General features: G+C 36.1%; 1 protein-coding gene across 33 annotated transcripts in view; it reads left to right on the top strand.

Annotated features, from left to right (window-relative positions):
- LOC139939519 (CUGBP Elav-like family member 1) overlaps positions 1 to 20,548 on the top strand; it is a 122,328-nt gene that overhangs the window by 97,030 nt on the left and 4,750 nt on the right. For 8 of the 33 annotated variants that reach the window (XM_071935492.1, XM_071935494.1, XM_071935515.1 and 5 more), the window contains 9 exons: positions 2,314 to 2,379; positions 3,239 to 3,301; positions 7,002 to 7,073; positions 8,653 to 8,727; positions 10,907 to 11,059; positions 12,040 to 12,105; positions 12,777 to 12,944; positions 14,792 to 14,954; positions 16,718 to 20,266. In XM_071935492.1, the coding sequence (XP_071791593.1) occupies positions 2,314 to 2,379; positions 3,239 to 3,301; positions 7,002 to 7,073; positions 8,653 to 8,727; positions 10,907 to 11,059; positions 12,040 to 12,105; positions 12,777 to 12,944; positions 14,792 to 14,913 (785 nt within the window). In that variant the 3' untranslated portion in view covers positions 14,914 to 14,954; positions 16,718 to 20,266. Of the gene's footprint in view, positions 1 to 2,313; positions 2,380 to 3,238; positions 3,302 to 7,001; positions 7,074 to 8,652; positions 8,728 to 10,906; positions 11,060 to 12,039; positions 12,106 to 12,776; positions 12,945 to 14,791; positions 14,955 to 16,717; positions 20,267 to 20,548 lie in introns of those variants that run through there. The other 25 variants (XM_071935518.1, XM_071935512.1, XM_071935496.1 and 22 more) reach the window with 22 other exon arrangements.

Here is a 20,548-nt window from a genome sequence, read left to right as displayed (position 1 = left end):
TCTCCTCTTTCTTTGTTTTTCTTTTTAGTGTCATCCCCCTCTCCCTACCTATATTCACCTCCACCAAAATTGTTGGAGGTAATTTTATTTCAAGCAAGAAGGCAAAAATGTAATTGTTGCTTACAAAAAAAAACACATCTTTGATACCTGCACCACAGCTTAGACCAAGCCTTCTAGTAGATGCCCATTTTCTGAAATTAACTACTCAGTGGTCATTTGTTCCTTCTAGGGTGGATTTCACAAAGAGTTAAGACAAGTCTTATCTCGAGTTAGGATGAGTTATTTCTAACTAGCCTTAAGGACTAGCCTTAAGTTTTTAATATCTCTTAGGTCTAGTCTATGTTAGAACTAGTCCTACATGTAAGTTAGGACTAGTCCTAACCTACATGTAACTAAGTAAGTTATGACTAGTCCTACTTCTTTGTGAAATCGACCCCAGGTTTTTTCTTTTAGTTTGGTGGTTGGATTTTCTTTAACCCTACCTTGACACACTGTGAACCCTGCTTTTCAAATCCTTTGTGTTTTTTTAGTCAACACCATGGTTGAATTATTTACAAGTATACAGTTAGTCTTATTGTCTGATATCTTGGTAATTGCAGTTGAACAATCCGAGATTGATTTAATAATTTTAGAATCAATATTTTTACTTGAACCAAGAGCTGCCAACTCGTCCTGAATCTGTAGAGAGCTCTTTAAAAATAATTCAACCATTCCATTTGAAAATCTCCCTGATCACAGAAAATGTTTGAATGAAACTCTAAATATCTAGTTAAAATTCTCCCTGGTTGCAAGATGCAAATATTGGCAGCTCTGTCCCATACCCAGGGACAGGAATTTTGTGTTACCCTTTAAAAAATATTTGTTGAAAAATATTCATATCTATTCCATTATGATAGTAGAATCATAACCAAACAGGCATGTACATATACCTGTATGAGATCATTCATGTATAACCAAAATCATGACTAAAAATCTATTCACTTAAAAAAAAGAAAATCCACTCATTCCAGTGAATGAATATTTAACTGAATAAGCAAGTATCCCATGAATCTTTCATTTAAAAAACTATCCATTCATTTATCATTTTTTTGTTAACAATGTGTATGTATTGTATAGCCAAACAAATTACAGTCTATCTGGACCATCTGTCTGGATTATTTCGAGGTCGGGTATTATTATAGTCTGTAAAATCCTGTTGGTCAGTGGATATGTTGTGTGTCTCCATTCACTGTTGCGCGTGGTTACTCTACTCTCCGCTCCATGTGGATGGGACGGATAATTTTACCCCCAAATTTCTCTGTTTCACAACTGCAAAGGCAACTGTGAAGGCAGTCAAATAATAACATTGTTAGAAGTGCTTATGTACATGTAGATCTCCACGACACACAAAATTAATGTGAAGTCTAAAATAAAAAAATCTAATTTTTTTTAAAGGTGTTATAGAGAATTGGTAGAGCTGTTAAAGTGTATGGTGTTCATGTTTTGTGCGATCAACAATTGTACATGAGATAAGGAAAAACCTGTGAAAATCTGGGCTTAATCCATTGTGTGAGTCGGGGGAAATAGTATTTAAAAAAAACAGGGTTAACACATTTTCCCAATCAGCTGTGGCGTTTTTTTATTTTTTTTAAATTTTTTTAGCAGATACAGTTTGCTTGAATATGACACTATTTCAGAGAAATATTTTTCACGGGGAAAAAAAATGGTTCTAGTGTGAACTCATGATCAATCGGCTTTCAAACTAAAACTAAACAATTGCATTTTGCATCTTTATCAATCCTGTATAATAGCTTTAATCTTTTGAAGTAGACAACAAATTCCTTGGGGTTTGATGGAGCCATTCCATGTAAAGTGGGGTTAGTTTTTGCCAGATTGGCGAGACACAAAAGCCCTTTTCACACCGTTTCTCTTATCCCCTGTGGAATACAACGCTGAGAAGACCCTGGGAGTTTTTTAACCCCATGGTTACTCTGGCCCCTTTCACACTATCCCTGTGTAGGTCCCTTTTCCATGGGGTTCCGGTTGCACGTTTCAAGAATACCTCAGGGTTTTACCGCTTACCCCAACTCCAGAGCAGGGGTGGCTATTCCCCCGTGTATGCCCATTTTGTGGGGTAGATCAGGGGTAAAGCAATCTAAGTGTGAAAGGGCTGGCTGTTTCCCCGGGGAATAGAGTAGTGTGGAAAGGGCTATACATCTACACGTACCAGCAGGATTTAGTGAACTATTTATCTTCAAAGATGTATAAGAAATGGTGTGCCACCATGGTAACGTCTTGAGTCTCCATGCCACTGCTTTTTTCCTCCATATACAGGCACAGGCTCAAGCGCGGCAAACACTAGCAATATCTCAGGACTGTTGGGCCTACAAGCATTAAAAGGTTGCAACCCTCAATCCATCATTCCATCATGTTTTTATGCATCACATTATTATGCAAATGAGTTTCATAGATTTGCATGCATGAGTAGTAGTTGCTGTGATGTGATTGGTTGGGGGCTTAATTGACTTTCCTCATTGGAAGTTGGGCACAGTTGTTTATTTTGGAGTATTTGTTTGATGTGATCATTTATTTTTTATTTTTTTTTTTTCTTTGTTTTTGTTTTTGTTACTTTGTAAGTTTGGTTTGGTTGGTTGGGTTTTTATTTTCGTGACTTGGCTGTTGGTTACTACACACCTTGCATGAAAAATTGTGCCTAGTTATTATACCAAAGGAAGTTATCATGTTTAAAAATGCTTATGTATAAAAAGGTACTTTTATAAAGTCCTTTTGGGTTGTGTATGTTTTGGGGGTTGGTCTTGGGGTTTTTATGCTTTTCTAGCTTTAACAATATTAACTCTGAAAATCAATTTCTGTTAAAAAAATTCTGAACGCCCAATTCTGTTTAAACTATACATGCACTGAGTCTCTCACCAATGATTTTTGACTTTAGATTGAAAAAAATAACAATAACTTGGTGTCTTTTCCTTACTTTTTGCTTTAAAATTTCTTCTCTGCAACTTTTTAATGTTTTTAAAAATGCCTTAAAATGTATTTCCACAACTTCCACTTGCAGCAGTTGAAGCCATTTTCATATGATTTTCAGTCAGTCACATGAAACTTATCTCTCATTTGCATGTAATCTACATGCATTTGCATCTAGTTTACATGTACATTTGCATTAGTTTGCATGTCATCGACATTCATCTGCATGTACTTACCACTCATTTGCATGTACTTTACATTCATTTGCATTTTTTAGGGATGTATCCCTCCCCGACAGCTGTCACTGCACGTTCCGCTCTTCTTCATGAACCCCAAACACGTAGGTTTTTCTCTTTTTTTTTATTATTGCTGTGAATTGCTGCTCATTCGTGAGTGTTCAGTTTGTTTTTGTAAATGGATTTTACCCCCGCTGTCGTATTTACATTGTTTTGCTTTAAACAGTTCCTGTTTTGATGTGGAAGTTGAATTTCGCACGTGAACATTTTTCGAAATTCTTTCCATCGAGATGGGTTTGGAGAAATGTTATCAGTAAAATTTGTTCAGCCATTTGCACCTATGTTTTTTAAATGTATAGTAATTTTATGTCAAAAACTTAACCAGTCTTTCTAAATTGCAGAGTGTGGTCACACTTCAGTTTCATATATCTCTCTGTGACACAGACTCTTTTATAAGCCAATATGTGTGCAGGATTGGTTTAAAGCATGGAGCTATAAAAAATCTCCATGTTTAAAGGTAGGGTCAAAGGTTAAACTGGTTTTGTCAACAAAATGCTGATTTAAAGTCAAAATTATCAATTATAAAAGCTGCATGTGAAAGTTTCAGCTGAATTACAGTGTCTATCTTGCTGAGAAAACAGCTTAAAGGCAGTGGACACTATTGGTAATTACTCAAAATAAGTATAAGCATAAAACCTGCCTTTGTAACGACTAATGGGGAGAGGTTGATAGTATAAAACATTGTGAGAAACGGCTCCCTCTAAAGTGCTATAGTTTTCCAGAAAGAGGTAATTTTCCACGAATTTGATTTCAAGACCTCAGATTTAGAATTTGAGGTCTCGAAATCAACCATCTAAACGCTTACAACTTTGTGCGACAAGGGTGTTTTTTTTTCCATTATTTTCTCGCAACTTCGACGACCGATTGAGCTCAAATTTTCACAGGTTTGTTATTTTATGTATTTGTTGAGATTTACCTACTGTGAAGACTAGTCTTTGATAATTACCAATAGTGCCCATTGTCTTTAAAAAAAAAACTATCACAGAACTTTCAATGGACTTACAGTGGGTTCTAACTGCCAAACGGACATCGCCCTTTGAAAATCTGAGAAATGATTCATGCATGAATCGTTTCCCCGATTCCAATATTTTATTGTCAACAATTATCCAAACCATAATACTTCAAAGGAAATCCTTTCTCAAAATAGTTATTCTATCAACAGCTGCAGCGCTTCTCACCAAGTAAGTCTTTATGGCCTTTCAGTTTTTGAGTACTTGCCAATCTATGACCCTACCTTTCAAGTTCTGAAGGGATCTATGTACTCTACAAATGTTTTGACGCTGGGTTGTTTTGGGGGTTTTTTGGCCAAGCTTAAAAACTACAGTGTATATGCACACACTATGAATTTGTTTCCATGTGTTAAAGTTTGTAAAAGCACTAAACTTTTATTTGTAATCATAACCAAAGAAAACTATAGATTGTGAAAGCCTCATGCTTGTTGAAAACAATCAAAAGCTAACAGGGAGCAATGTTATGTTTGGATTTTTTATTAATTTTTTTTGCACAGTACATTTATGTTCCTGTCAATTCTATGAAATTAACTGCAAGAATGAAAATTTGAAATGACGCAAATTGTTACAAAGTTTAGAAACCGCATTCTCTTTTAATCTGACACAAATGTAACATTTTATTAATTCATGAAATATCACCGCTTCTTTGTTTGCACATTCTGTCTCATGAAGTTAAAATTAATTCAATTGTCTTGTTTTGCTATTGTGTGGTTGTTTTTAACAATGTCACTCTCCTCTCTTCTGGCTGTTATTTCAGAGGGCCAAACTATGGTCAAACGTTGCTTAGATTCAAGGAAAGATCTTGTGAGATATGTGTGAAGAGCGATCATTGGCCGAAAGTCGTGCTGTCCGCATACTCGCATGCACTTTTCCATTGTTTTACATCAAAGATGGTAATCAAAGATGCGTATTGCAATCAATCTATTCATAAGTACATTGGTTTTAAAGAAACATCCTCTGAGAAGTCCGACGATGTTTGACCCTCTGTTATAGCAGAAGTTTTTGTATCTGACCTTCTCTCTGCTTGTCCTGTTCTAGTCTACTTTATTGAGACACTTTTTTAGACTGCACTGTTTTGACCCCAAACCTGGATTGACCCCCCCCCCTCCCTTTGTGGTGTTGTGAATAACTTGGCAATGTGATTTCTTTTTGAAAGAGTTCAGATTCATTTGTCTGCTGTTGTAACAAGGCTAGACACGCCTATGGGTAGTCCAAGCAGAACACAACACTTGAACGTGTTCTTAAATCAGCGCTGTTCTTTGTAAAACGATTTAATGAAACATATTACATCTGCAAAACTAAAACAAAAACATGCAGAGTCAAAAAAATAATTTAGTGATCTCTTCTTTCTGGTGTCTTCATCAGAGAACAAATTTGCCCAAAATTACAGACGGCAGTCTGGGTTTAGGCAGGTGATTTAAGGAACACGTTGCCTTGGATCAGACGAGTTGGTCTATAAAAAGGGTTTGTTACCGTTTGTTATAATATGCATATTGTTGGAAAGATATTGTAAAAGTAGAATTTGATGATCCACACAAAAATGCCTCGAAATTGCACGGTTTTCCTGTTACCTCTCCGACTAACACAGTGTAACACAGTCGGCCATTTATGGGAGTCAAATTTTTGACTCCCATAAATGGCCGACCGCGTTCATTCGCAAAGTAAAAGGAAAACCACGCAATTTCAAGGCATATTTGTGTGGATTATTGTATTCTACTTTTTAAACATCTTTCCAACCATATGCATTTTATAACAAACGGTTACAAACACTTTTTACAGACCAACTCATCCGATCCAAGGCAACGTATTCCTTTAAAAATTTGCCTGGGTCAAGATCGGATGGCAGAGTGATGAACACTTATAAGCTCTGCTAATCAAAATAATTCAGACACGATTTTGTGATCTCTTCTTCCTGGTGTCTTCCTCAGAGAAATATACTTGCCCAAATTACAGACAGCCGTCTGGGTTTAAGCAGGTGATTAAAATTTGCCTGGGTCAAGATCGGAGGGGGTGCATGTAGTGACGGAGGCAATTTAAACTCGGCGTGCAGAGCAACACCACAGTCTCTTTCCAATCAGTCAGATTGACAGGATCGGACCATTTCTCACATCCCGGACAGCGGATCCATTTATAGCGGCCCGCGATGATTGGCCCACATTTTCTGGGTGTATTGTTCGGTGAAATTCTGCCTTATTATCTGGCACCATTTCGTCTGTGAGAAATCTGGAGCTGTGGTGGGTTGGATGGCTTAATGAGGGTCTTTATCAACAGCAGAGAATGGTGTTTATTTTATCTGATATGACAAATTTAGAACAAAGCTTTTGATGAACTTTTTTGCCAATAAGGATCAAAAAGACATGTTCATCCCAAATAAAAGAGAAAATAGATTTAGCTGTTGCTAGCCGCTCACCAACCAAAAGGACCTATGGTATAAATGAGGTAGAAACGATTAATGGCCTGATGTTTCGACCCAAGCAGAGTCTTTCTCAAAGGCTTAATAAAAGAAAAAGGATTTTTTATATATATTTTTTGGAGAATTGAATTCAGTTATTCACACGGCAAATTTTGCTACACACCAGTAATCCGTCTTTTTTTCATTCCCCTAATTTTTTTTTATATTGCTGTGGACTTTTTACTGGTGATTCTTCACTTTGACATTAGTCTGGTACTCAGGTTTTTTAGTCTAGTTTCCTTCTCTTTCTCTCTCTATCCCCCCTTGCTCACCACTACACAGGAGCCATGATGGGTAACACTGGTTCCTGCATGTCAGGGATGGGGTCTGGATTCGGACTCGGTGGAATGTCAGGTACATTGGATTCTGCTCTCTTCGGTTTTGTCTTGAGTGAACTTTGGTTGCATGTGGGACCCATTTTAGTGCATCGAAGGAAAGCAGTTCTAACATTTCTAAAATTCTGGGAGCTTCACAAATTTTACATTCTGGGATTGTCACAGATTTTCAGCCACCAAAATGTAGATGTAAATGGCTAATTCCTTGAAATGAGTGTGATTTTGCAAACCTGTGTTGTGGGAGAGGCCCTCGAACCATTATGATGAATTAGTGAAAAACACCCCAAAACAGTGTAAAATGTTTGTTTCACAAGATAATAATAAGCTTAAGGGCACCGACAAAAGATCATTTTTTTCAGAGAGAGAGAGCAAAGGTTCTAAGTGAAGTGGCACGTATTTTTTAAAAGGGAGAAACTAAATTGTTGGAATTCACTTTTGTAACAACTGAACACACAATGTGGCAGCTTTCAGCCAGAGCTTTATCCAAGATCCACTATACAATGGGTCCCAACACTTTTCTCTGTCTGTGGTGTATGTGTGTAGCATGTTATCTTGTACACTTCCTGAAAGTGTTGTTTTGTGTTAGTAATATTGCTGGTGAAGTTTCTTGTTGACGTCCTCATTATTCCTCATCTTCATTTTGTTCCAAGTGCTTTGCTTCCCCATTTCCCCTCTGAGAGATCTAGGAGTCAGCAGTAGTTTCAAAAACTGCCTGTTGGAAAGGTTTTGATAAGCGATCAAGAACTGAGCTATGAGGCACAAAAACTGTAGACCTCTCTTTTTGTGGCGTCACAGCCACGAGTTCAGCCAAGTTTGTTTGGAAACTGGCTTCTTTACAAGAAGTTGTAGATGTTTGACGAAACAAAAAAACAATGCGTAAGGGGTTTAGTTGATTCCTAGATCTGCCATTGTCAATTCAACCACTTATGTATTTTCATTTCTGAAATTGTTATTTTATATTTGTGCGCCATTATAATGCTCCATTTTTAGTGCAAACAACATTTATTTTTGTAACCCTTTTCAAGAATAATTATCATGCTGTTTACTTTGCCATATTCTTTATGTTGAAAAACAAATCGCCAACAAATTTATTTTAATAAACAATTGCCTAATAATTCTTAAACCTTCTTAACTACATCTTCAATTTGCTCTACCATTTTTGCCTATTCCTTAAGAAAAATCATTGGAATAAGATTAACTTCTTAAGCATTAAAAAGAAGCTCTTATCCCTTTCTTCATTCTTTCTCCCTTTTTTCCTTAGCACTTTTTTTATTGTGTTTTTATTTTATTTTTCACCTGTCCACCGAAAAGTTTTCAAATAATGGTATGCAAGACTCCAGATTAGTTTCAGGGATAAAAAAAGTGGTTCTCCAGTCAGTTAAAGATATTTTTTAAGCAGGACAAAAAGTTAAAAAGCAAGACAGTTCTTTTTAGAGATCTTTTCCGCGACAGTAGAATATAAAGCAAGACGGTTCTATAAAGATAAAAAAAATCTACCTGGCAAGTAGACGCACACCACACATGGTGCTACCGCAAACCAAATATATATATACTGTTTATAAATGACAAAACTATTCATAACGTTTTCTAAAAAAAAGCAGGCGGCAAACCGTTACGTGCGTACCCAGGACAGTCCAGTGAGCGTAGTGGTTGGGACACACAGTCATCTGCGGGTAGGTTGCTTGACGTGGTTTGATGTTTTGCATTTGAAGTTGATATAGTTCCCTACCATCTGCATTCAACTAAAAAAAAAACACTGTGTGATTTGTTTCTACCATAAAGTCAAACAAAATTTGTGTGAGTTTTTTGCAACACTTGTGATTGTGTCAGGTGAATTTTTGCCTTGACTAACCCCCTAGATTGACACTTAGTGTGGGCTTCAAAGTTGCCAATATTTGGTGATTATATTGAGATTTGGTTGGCTTTACTGTGATTGGGTCACCTTGCTGTCAATTAAACGTTAGGAAATGTTTGATATGACCAGCAACATTTTTGTTCAGTGAATCTAAAGCAATTTCTTGACAAGTGAAACCCAACTTGAATGAACCACTCCACTGAATAATGTTTAATTTGTTGTGAAATTGCAAGAGAATGAGGAAGATAACTTCTCCTGACCATAGTCCCTTGTTTTCTTTGGGGGAAAGGGGGGTCTGGGTTGTTCGGTCCAGTGTGGTTGTCGAAGCCAGGACCATACCTCAAATTCCCTGAAGTAGTTGTGAAAAAGCTCATTGTTCTCTTGTCAAGTCGATCTGATGAAAGGCCCAAGCAACCCTTAAGTCTGAATGTTTCAAGTCAACATTTGCATTTCAAAAAAGGAAAAGTGAACCACGCCACTTCTTCTACCCCAACTTTAAAGAGAACGGGGACATAAATTATTTGAAACTGCGATGCTACGTCAAACCAACTAGCAAGTGACTTGCCTGCAGATATGTCGTGGACTGTAGATTCAATAACTAAATTAGGCAGCAGTTTCCACATTTCACTCTGCAAAGAAGAAGAAGAAGAAAAATGTTCCTGGAGATAATCAAATTGAAGATTCAGTTTTGCCATCGGGTTTTTTGTTTTCATTTGTAGAATAATTGAATTGAAGTACATGCAATTGATTAGATGACTTATGCCTATATTGAAACAAACCAAAAAGTAAAATGACATAATTTTTTTCCTCTTTTTTTCGAGTCATCTTCTTTGTCTTGGGTAGATTCTATCTGAGAAGCCATTATGTAATGAGCTAAAAAAAAAAAGAAGCCAGATGTGAACGATATAAGGTTCCCGAGGCCCACCCTGGGGAACAGTTCTTCGACAAATGGGGCCCGTTTTTAGCGACATCAACCCAAAACATGTTTTTGCATCGGTCATTGATTGAGTGTTTTTCACATGTTTGTTTCAACGGCGGAGACGCAGCTGTTATGTCCAAACTGTAACCAAGTTTGTTGATGGCTTGGTTAGGCTTGGTTTCAAGATGGCGTAGTCTGAAAAATGACAGAATTTGTGACTGGTTTCTGCTTATTTTTCCCTTGCAGTTAAATGTTATTTGCTGATTAGTGCTTAGCTCACTGAAATTGATTTATACAAAAATAAAAAATAAATCATTTTACCATGAGAGTTTCGATTGAACAGAGTTATCGGACAGAATTTATAGTTCATGGGATTTTATCTATGTGGACTGACCCATTTATAATTGATCATGCTTCAGTGGTTGCAGTGAGGTTTTGGTTTAATTATTGTGTGCATGCACCCTTCATTCATCATTATAGCATGGTGTGTGTGAACAAGACATCCTCCTCCCACACCCGCCAACCCCTCCCACACCCCTCCCCTCCCCCCACCAAGTGTGTTCACTGTTCCCCTCACACCATTTACCTGATGGCAAGGCTGGTCAGTGTACATCACATTAAATAGTCCCTTTCAAACAATACTCTGGAATTTCTGTTTATTCGTTTAAAAAAAAAACATCATGAGAGTACTTAAAACTTGAAAGTTAAGTCCCTCATTTTATTTGGTTTCTGTCTCTGTATGAAATTGAACTACGGTTGTTTATATACACGTGTACTTGTGATTGTGTCACTTTTTAATCGACTATGTTGATGTGGTCTTTTTTAAATATTGTTTCCATCCTTGTTATTTTTTATCTTTATGTTGTGTTTTCTCCTATTTTCCTTGGTATGTCTTAAAACTTTTTGTCCATAACCGGTATTTCAAACTGGTATTTGGATACTTCACTAGCTCACTATTTTATAGGCAGATGATTTGAGACAAATGAGTTAATTACTATGGAATGCTAGCATAAAGGGGTGATGTAATGCAGCTGAATTGCATAGCATGATGCCTGACCTTTACCCTTTGACCCTAAAGGTTCGGGCATGGGCAGTGGTGGAATGAGTGGGATGAACGGGCTCGGCTCTGGGTCCGCTTTCGGAGGTGGCCTTGGAACGGGAAATTCTAGCACGCCTGGACTGGACTTTAATGCTTTGACACAAGCCTACTCAGGAATCCAGCAGTATGCAGGTAAAGGGAGATAATATCACCTGTGCAAAAAAAACACATAGGGAGAAACACTGGACCAAGTATAATACCCTGTAGACCCTCTTAGTGGCAGAAGCGGGATTGCTTTTTTTTTTTTTATGTCACTCAAAGAAAAACCTGCAGTATTTAAAGGCTGCTTTGTAAAACCTGCCTTGCTGTCAAATGTTTTTGTCCCCCTTCCAGTCAACAGTCTTTTCGTCATCCCTGTGTGTTTTAGACCAAACAAAAAGTGTGCAACTCATCCCCATATTTTCTGTCTCTTATCACATCCACCTTGATTGTCTACTTACCACTACTAAATGCTTTGAGTGTTTGTGTGCAGTACATTGCACCCTTCTATTTTTATTGTGGGGTATTGTGTGAGGTTTTCTTCACCCGTTTTACATTTGTTGGAAACTAAATTTTTGATAAAGCCGCCGTTTTTCTGCATGATGGTTTGCTTGTTAAGACTCGGGTTACGTGCATGAAAAGTAACTCTCCAACTGATTCCTTTTTGTGCAAACATAACACAAACTTGCTAAAAATTTATCTAAATATGAAAGTCAAAAACTATTTTTTTTTTTTTGCAAAAGATTAAACCCATTTTGAAAGCACTCCTGGTGTTGGGGAAAAGTGTTTGAACATTCAGCCAAAACTGTCTTTCAGGTGAAAGCAACAAATAATATGCTGCCAAAATTGCAAATGAATAACTAGCCTATATTATATGTAACTTCCTGTAATAAAAGTGATTTTATACAACAACAAAAATATAATTAACACTCATTTATCCAGTTCAATTTTATATTTTAGTTACAAATTGGACAATTCTATTAAGTTTTCATATTTGGTACAACAGAAAGAATCACAGTTGTTTTTTCTAGGGCAGCCATTTTCAAACTGATTTCGGCACTGACCTCTCAAACCAGTGTCAGTGTTAAACACCAGCCATCTTTTATTATTTTGTTTTCATTTCCAATCAACAGCACAATTCTCAAATGGTTTTGGAGCAAATTTCCAGCAGCAGACACTTAATACAAAGCAGAAAGAAGGTAAAATCACAGCCATTTTTCCTCGTTATTTAACTGATTCGTTACCCATCATGCCAAATATGACCAACAGTTTTCAGAACAGGGCCTAATTTCATGGCTCTGCTTACCGTAAGTAAAGAATAGACTTTTGCAAACTACAGGTTACGAGGCATTCTTCGCTTACACAGCTAGTGCAGAAATTTTGTGCTTGCCCTACATAATTTTGGCGGTAAGCAGAGCCAATAAATTGGGACCCAGCTCTGGCATATAAACTTGTTGCCATTTACCACAATGAGTTACAGCCATGAACAAGCTGTACAAATTCACTGTGCAGAATGTTTTTTAGATTTTCACAATAAATACAAACAACTCAAAATTTAAGTTTAGTCAAAGTTTACAGTTATCAAGAGCCAGACACATATAACAGTCTCAAGTTTGTTTGATTTAATTTGAATAACTTTGATTTGTATTTGATGTGATTTGGCTTTATTTCAATTTAAAAAAATGCAAACATTTCAAATCCTATTTTCCCTGAAATATTTTGTCTTTCAGTGTTGACTTAAATATGTAATATTAAGGAATATTCATATTATTTTTATTATTTATTTTATTGTATTGTCTATAAATTGATTGCCGATTTGGCTACCATTATGTTGATTTGACTCCCTGAATACTTGACATTGCTGAAGCAGCTGTGACGTATCCTCAAACTGCAGGGCCCGACGGCGCCAATCTCTTCATCTACCACCTTCCACAAGAGTTTCAAGACTCTGACTTACTACAGGCCTTCGCCCCCTTCGGTACCGTGGTCAGCGCCAAAGTATTCATCGATAAGAATACAAACCTCAGCAAGTGTTTTGGTAAGAAATGTTTGTCCTCTTACAAGTTGTATTCTTCTGCTTTCACATTCTGCAAACCTTTGTGCTTTATAAACGTGTCTTCTTCTCCCGTTTTAGTTTCTCCAAACTTTAAAGGCAGTGGACACTATTGGTAATTACTCAAAATAATTATTAGCATAAAAACTTACTTGGTAACGAGTAATGGGGAGAGGTTGGTAGTATAAAACATTGTGAGAAATGGCTCCCTCTGAAGTGACGTTTTTGAGAAAAAAAGTACTTTTCCACGAATTTGATTTTGTGACCTCAAGTTTAGACTTTGAGGTCTCGAAATCAAGCATCTGAAAGCACAAAACTTTGTGTGATCACGGTGTTTTTTCTTTCATTATTATCTCGCAACTTCGATGACCAATTCAGCTCAAATTTTCACAGGCAAATTTTATGCATATGTTGAGAAGACTTGTCTTTGACAATTACCAATAGTGTCCACTGTCTTTAAAAATGGTCTCCTTCTGTTTTAGGTGTGCCAAAATTTTGTGCTCTATAAACTTGTCTTCTGCTTTAAGTTTCCTTAAACTTTTGTGCTCTCTAAAGGCCCTTTCACACCTTGACGTTTTAGCCAGCGTATGTTGATGTATGAAAATATTATCTCCAAAACATTGGCATACGATGAACTACCAATGGATTTTTCAAATTTAAGCGTATTAAAAAACAAGATTGTTCCATAACGAATGCTTAACGTATTGCAGGCGTTCGCTGGCTTAAATGTCAAGAAGGTGTGACGGGGCCTTTAACTTGTCTTCTTCCTTTTTAGTTTCTCCAAACTTTAAGGACCATTTTCAATTTACATGGAGTCTCTTTTCTTATCCTGTTCACTTCTGTTATTTTCTGAGTGTTCATGTACAAATGATACCTTTGAAAAAATCTGCTTTTTTGTCAGAATTAAATTGACATACCTAATTTTTAATAATAATTGATGTATGCTTCTTTTTATTTTTTTATTTTTTTTTTTTTTCTGTTCATATTTTGTTGTTTAAATCCTTGCATAACTGTTAAGCTTACTGACACTAATTTACTTGTGCAATTTTATTGTTTCTAGATTTGTTTCTTTTTGTTATTATGATGTGCTTCCTTCAATTTGTAGATACTTTATTTGTAAATTTACTTGTAATTCGGCTGATGCCACGATCTGTAAAATTTGTTAAATTGATGAATATTTTGTTGTTCTCTTTACTTGCTACAGCATTATTGTTTTACATTTCCAAACCCAAAAATATGTTCCTCAAATTGTTTTGAATCATTTACATGAAATACCAATGCTACTCTCACCTGATAACGATACTGATACAGATTATACTTGAAATGTTGAGTCGTTACCCCGTCGGCTTTTTAACAGAACCGCCACGGCTAATAAGAGATTGTTTTCATGTACATGGTGCTACTATGTACGCGGTGCTACTGCAAGGCTTACTTGAATGAAATGCCATGTTCTACATTTACATTTGGGAGGATGGGGGCTCTCAGTTTTCTTTTAGTTCAGATTTGTAATCTCTATCTTTTGGTGTGGTTGTCTGTTAGGGTGCTCTAATTCCTCCATTTGTCCTTTTGTATTAGGCTTATTGTTTATCTTTTTCCCTTATTACAGGCCTTCCGCCATGTCTTGTTGTATTAGTTTATCTTATGATGTATTTCGTTATAATGTGAGGGCCCCAAATAATCAGTTGTACTGAATGGTGCAACCTCGTTAAATATCGTTTTAAATAGTTTTAAATAAATAAAATAAATAATTGATTTAGATGTCGTGAGAAATCCATGAAAAGAAAAGCAAGTTTGTAATTTTATGACTGCTTCTTTCCCCCGTGTCCTGACAGGCTTTGTAAGCTACGACAATCCAGTTGCAGCGCAAGCCTCAATCCAAGCTATGAATGGTTTCCAGATCGGAACCAAACGCCTTAAAGTCCAGCTGAAGCGATCCAAGGACAAGCCCTACTAAGTTAAAAGCACACGGCTGCCACACAATTTGCAATATATTAGGTAAGTACCCACCGTATAGCAATCCAGGTAACATGTTTGCAGGAGATAACTGTTTGGGTCGGATCGATAATGCAGTTTTTTGGTTTCAATCAAAACACTAAGTCCTCCTTTGTGTGAAAATACAAGTGTTTGTGAAGTAATCGCATAACTTAACTTTGAACTGATTATCCAGGGCCATTAGGAACATCAAACTCAATATCTCCTATGTGAAATTCCCCCTCTTCAATGTGAATGGGAAAAACCTGTGTGAAATCTCCCTCAATGTGAATGAGAAAAACCTCCCATGTGAAATTGCCCTCAATGTGAATGAGGAAAACCTCCTATGTGAAATTCCCCTCAATGTGAATGAGGAAAACCTGCTATGTGAAATTACCCTCAATGTGAATGGGAAAAAACCTCCCTATGTGAAATTACCTTTAATGTGAATGAGGAAAACCTCATATGTGAAATTCCCTCCAATATGAATGAGAAAACCCTCCTATGTGAAATTCCCCTCAATGTGAATGGGGAAAACATCCTATGTGAAACTGACCTATGTGTAATTCCCCTCATTGTGAACGGGAGAAACCTCAACTCGACATTAAATTTATACAAGATGAAAAATCTAGTCAAGTTTTTCTTTTGCTCTTTAAAGTAGAGAGTGGAGTGCCAAATTACAACAAGCATGTATCCACGTTATGTTTTGCCGAGATGTTGTTACTGTCACATGTCATTTTGATATGTGCATATTTTGAGAACAAAAAATACTTTTTATTGAAGTGCCGCATTTAATTGAAGTGCCGCATTTGTTACTGTGAGCGCTCTAGAGGAACGTTCAGAATTATTTATGAAACGTCTATTTGGCAAGGCCCAATAAACAGTTTTTTTTGCAATGCAAACATGTTACTTTTATTCTTTATGAAAATATATGAATCACTTGCTTGATCGAATTGCAAGGAAGATAAATAGTGCGGAATGAGACTTTTGAAGGTAAGTAAGGCCGAGGTAGCTATGTGGAATTTAAGGGGCTTAAGATCGGCTTTTCGCTCTGAATAAGTCATGACAAAAAAAAACACCAAGGCATGTCTCGTCTTGAAGTGCAGTACGGCGCTGTACTCGAGAATCATCTGTTTCCATGGGAATCGTCTTGAAACCTTATTTAGTCCAGTAGATTGCCACTCTTGACCTTTGCTCAGTTACTTGATGGTTTAATATTTTATCTTTTCCTGGAACGTCTAGAATTGCTTGTGGGAATATTGCTGAACAATTTAAATGAATTAACACATGATTTAAATGTCTCGGGTCTAATTTCATAGAGCTGCTTAAGCAGAAAATATCGCTTATGAATTGGTCTGCTAAGCATAAATGAGCAGGATACCAGTCACAGATGGTACGTGTGGTTGATAGTTATGCTGGTAACCATATTCTGGTAAGCATAATTTGTTTGTGCTTGGCTACTTTTTAGGCTTAAGAAGCTGTATGAAATTCAAATTGGGGTGGGGGTTGGGTTGCCCTGCTGTATTAAGCTTTAGTTCAACAGTTTTGAAGAAATGTTTAGCAAGTCATCATTAAGGACTTTGAAATAACATACTTTCTGAAACTTGACAACTAGTAACATCTAAAATCATGTTTATATATACATTGACTCATTGTTTACCTGTTTCGTGTTTGCATTGTGTTTATTATTTACATGTTTCCTTTTTCTAAATCCCAACCATCCCACTTCCCGATCCTCTCCCCCCTTTCCAACCCCCCTTCTTATGCTCTCCCTGTTCCCCAATCAGATCACTTCTTCTGATTCTGTCCATTGCTGTCACGTTCCAAGTGTGACCGTTGTCTCAAGTCCTGACCGTGTAAAATGCTTGTGTTCTACCCCCGGATAAACCATCTTCTTGTTGTGGCGTCACGTTGTCTCAAATTAATAATTAAAAAAAACGTCCACATTTGCGTCTAAAGTTCTCACCGCTTTTGATGTCCTACTCGTGGTGTTGTTGCGTCATGTCTGCTATCAATGTGTAAACCATCAAGGGTGTTGTTTAATGCAGAATGTGACTAGAAATAACCAGGGAATTACCCCCTGAAAATCATCAGTTTTATTCGATGGGTTTAGAAGGAGCCACTGTACTTTGGAAAATTCTGCCCTTCGGTGACGATTAGTGTAATTTGCGGCCTCGATCAAATTTATTCACCAGATCACTGTCTGAATCAAGTTTTTAGGGGTTGATGGCATTATTTTTTGGAATCGTTCATCACAGGGCAGAATTATCTGAATACAAAGGGTGAATCTGAGCTGATCGTCTTAAACTAAGAAGAGAGAAACATTTATATGTAGCTAGGTGTACTCTTGGGATCATTTGGGGGTTCGTCTTGAAACTCTCCATGTACTGGTTTCGATTCTAGCTTTTTGCGGAAAGTCATGATTGATAATTTATTGTTTGATTTATTTGTTGTGTGCACAGCACAGGACCAAGTGGTTTGTCGGAAACCAGATCAGTTTGTTTAAAAAATCACCAAAGTCTAGTTTCCTATTGTAAAGTTTATTCAGCTCTTTTTACCTGTTGAAGGCGATAAAATTAGGGGGGGGGATCAAGAATGGGCGAATGAAGAGATTTGTGAAATAGAACAGAATGAACTAATTTTGTAAGGTTTGATATTTTCACTGAGTGGACATGATTTGGGCCACAACAAGGTTACCCAAATATATGCAATCAATGTTTTGGATTTTTGGGGTCCAGAGTATAAGCAGATTAGTTCAAAATTAAGTCTCATGTTTAATTCAAGTATTCGGACAATACTCTGTAAGTCACATCTTTGTACTGAAAACGTAATCTCTTATTTGAGGCAAAATCCATGATCATTGTTACTTCTGTCCACTTTTGGGGGAAGAAACACCGTCATTTTCACTGTCTTGTCTCAATTTTGTCTTCAGAGAATCTGTATATAAATAAACAGAATATGAAATTGTATAAAAAAAAAGAATCGGTAGATTTAGGAATTGAAAGCAATGCGTTGCCACGACAACATTGTACATAAAATGTTAACAGACACCGTATCTATGTTGTAATGTTACTGCAGTTTTCCAATGTTTTGTGTGCATTTCAAAAAAATTATAAAGCGTCACTTAAAAACGGATGTCCCGTTTGTGATCATTTCAAAGAAATTTCCCCCTTTTTTCAGAGAGTATTTTGAAGAAGTGATCATTTGAATTCTAAGAATGTAGGAATGTTTTGTGTGTCATGTTTGGTTAGAAATATAATTGCTGTGTTTGAAGTGTTCTCATTTCAAGTAGTGCTCAAGACTTATTCCCCAATTGATGATCTTTTTTATAAAAGTTTATAAAAAAATTCATTTGAAAGTATAAAAACCATATTTTGAAAACCTTGGTTAATAATTTGTCATGCTTCAAAAAGATGAAAGAAATCAATCTAAAATAGACTTTTAAGTGAACTTTTTTATTATGATTAATGTAGCAAGTAGTACAAAAATCAAAATCAAAGATTTTTATTTTATTGATTTTTCTTTTTTCAATTTGTCTAAAAGTTTACAATGAAATGTTTTGGAAGTGATTGTTTTTATTTGTTAATTACATTTGTTTGCAGTAATTGATTGTTTTTCCCCTCTCTTTGTGCACATTTGAAACGCTCAAATTTTCTCAAATATTTGAAGAAGAAAAAATATGTTTCAAATGAAACAACTGACATTATACCACTCACCTCTAATATTCTGGAAAGGTGTTTTTATCCCAGTCTGTTTTTCAGGAGTTTTATACAATTTTGGTCAAGTTGATTTGTAAATCAGAAAAGAGGGTAAAATTCTCTCTTGGTTCAAACACTATGGCAGCTAAAAAGAACTGTACATACAAAAAATGTATACAAGTATATTATTTCGTTATTTCAAATGTCAAATATTTGACTACTATAAACCAAAAATGTCTTGCAGTTGCAAATTCATTTAAAAAAGACAAGTGTATTACTACCATCATATTGAGTATCTTTAACTGTGTTTTGAGTCCTTGGTTTTTGCATGTGAGTGAAGAAAAAAAAAGTTTCAGTAGATGGTTGATAACTTTCAACCGACAGCTTTCCTCAATCTTTGCTCGTATGAAGACACATTGTTGTATCAAATCTCAGCAAGATTGTTCACTTGTGAAGATGTTGTAAAAAATAAGACAGTGTATAACTCAATGTATTCATTGATATGTGTTGATGTTCAATGTTTAAACCTGTTAGTTATTTTAATCGTTTTATCTACGAGTTACGTAGTTTGATTTTCTGCCTAATCATCCTAATTTTAGTTTTAGGTTTGGTCTTAAACAAAGTGGTCTTGTTCTCTGTAAAACATATGTATCACTCATTATCTAAAACAAGTTTCTGATGTTATGTTTAGTGTTAATTAATGTTATTGTTAGTTTTTCGTAGTTGTTAATTGTTTAGCTCTGTTACTTGTAATTAACTAATCGTTTTCCTGTAGTAATTGTATAATGTTTAATTCAAAACTGCTTAAGTGTAGAGTCACTGTTAAGAGTGTCGCTTGAAGTAATAATTTTGCAACAAATTATGAGATGTGTTGTATCTCGGTAAAAAAAAAAACTGCCTTGCTTAATTGCAACTGTAGATTCATATGAAAATCAGGAGCATATGACGTGAATGCAAATGTGTTAATTTTCTTAAATTAAGTTAATTTTATTCTGACGTAGGTGTATTATGTTAAGCGTAGGCAGTGTTATTACTTCTTCTTCTTCGTTTTCTCTCTCTATTGTTTTTTTTTTCTGAAAATTGAACTTAATTTAATTTTTACTGAAATGATTATGTGAAAGTTTTTCGTCATACAGGGTTTTTTATTTTGTGGCAGGGAGTTTGAAGAGAGAAAGTACGTTTCTATAAGAAATGCAGTTCTAAAAAAAAAAGCTGGGATGAATTTTGCAAGCAACGATAGAATCATAGAGCTTTTTACGTTAAATTATTTCCGTTTTAGGCGTGCACATATATTTTGTGAGGAAGGGAACTCCTGCTGTTTCATGTTCATGAACAGAGGAAATTTAGAAAAGGGGTTTCTCAGATACACATGGAATACACCAGAAACATTTTTCTGCGTCCGAAAATAGTTTTTGTCACCAAAGTATACAGAAACGTAGTGATATAATGTTGCATTAATGAGAAAATACCTTCTATCGTCAGCATTCATGTACTGTCATTGTTTGATAATGTTTTTACAACAAACTGTGCAATCTTATGGTGCACTAAAGATGTATATAAACCACCAAAAAAAGCTGTATTCCTGTGAGTTTCATCAGTAAATGCGTTCATATGCGTGTACCCTGTGCGTTTAATCAATTACCCTGTGCATTATGTGTGTACCTCATTTTTTCGTGTGCGTGTACCCATGTCATTCTTATGTATGCGCCCCCGTCTGTTCTTATGTGTGCACCCAGTGCTTATGGTTGCACCCAATGCGTTCATATGTTTAAATTGTACCCAGTGCTTAGATCCCAGTGCTTAAGGGTGCACCCGGTGCGTTCCTGTGTGTACCCAATGCGTTTTTACGGGCGCACTTATGCATGTACCTCATGCGTACTTCATGATATACAACCCTGCATTCTCTCGCATGAACCCCCA

Source organism: Asterias amurensis, chromosome 7 (assembly GCF_032118995.1).
Source record: "Asterias amurensis chromosome 7, ASM3211899v1".
In the NCBI taxonomy this organism is placed as follows: Eukaryota; Metazoa; Echinodermata; class Asteroidea; order Forcipulatida; family Asteriidae; genus Asterias; species Asterias amurensis.
Note: the sequence above shows the minus strand (reverse complement) of the source record. Positions and strands in the feature narration are given on the sequence as shown.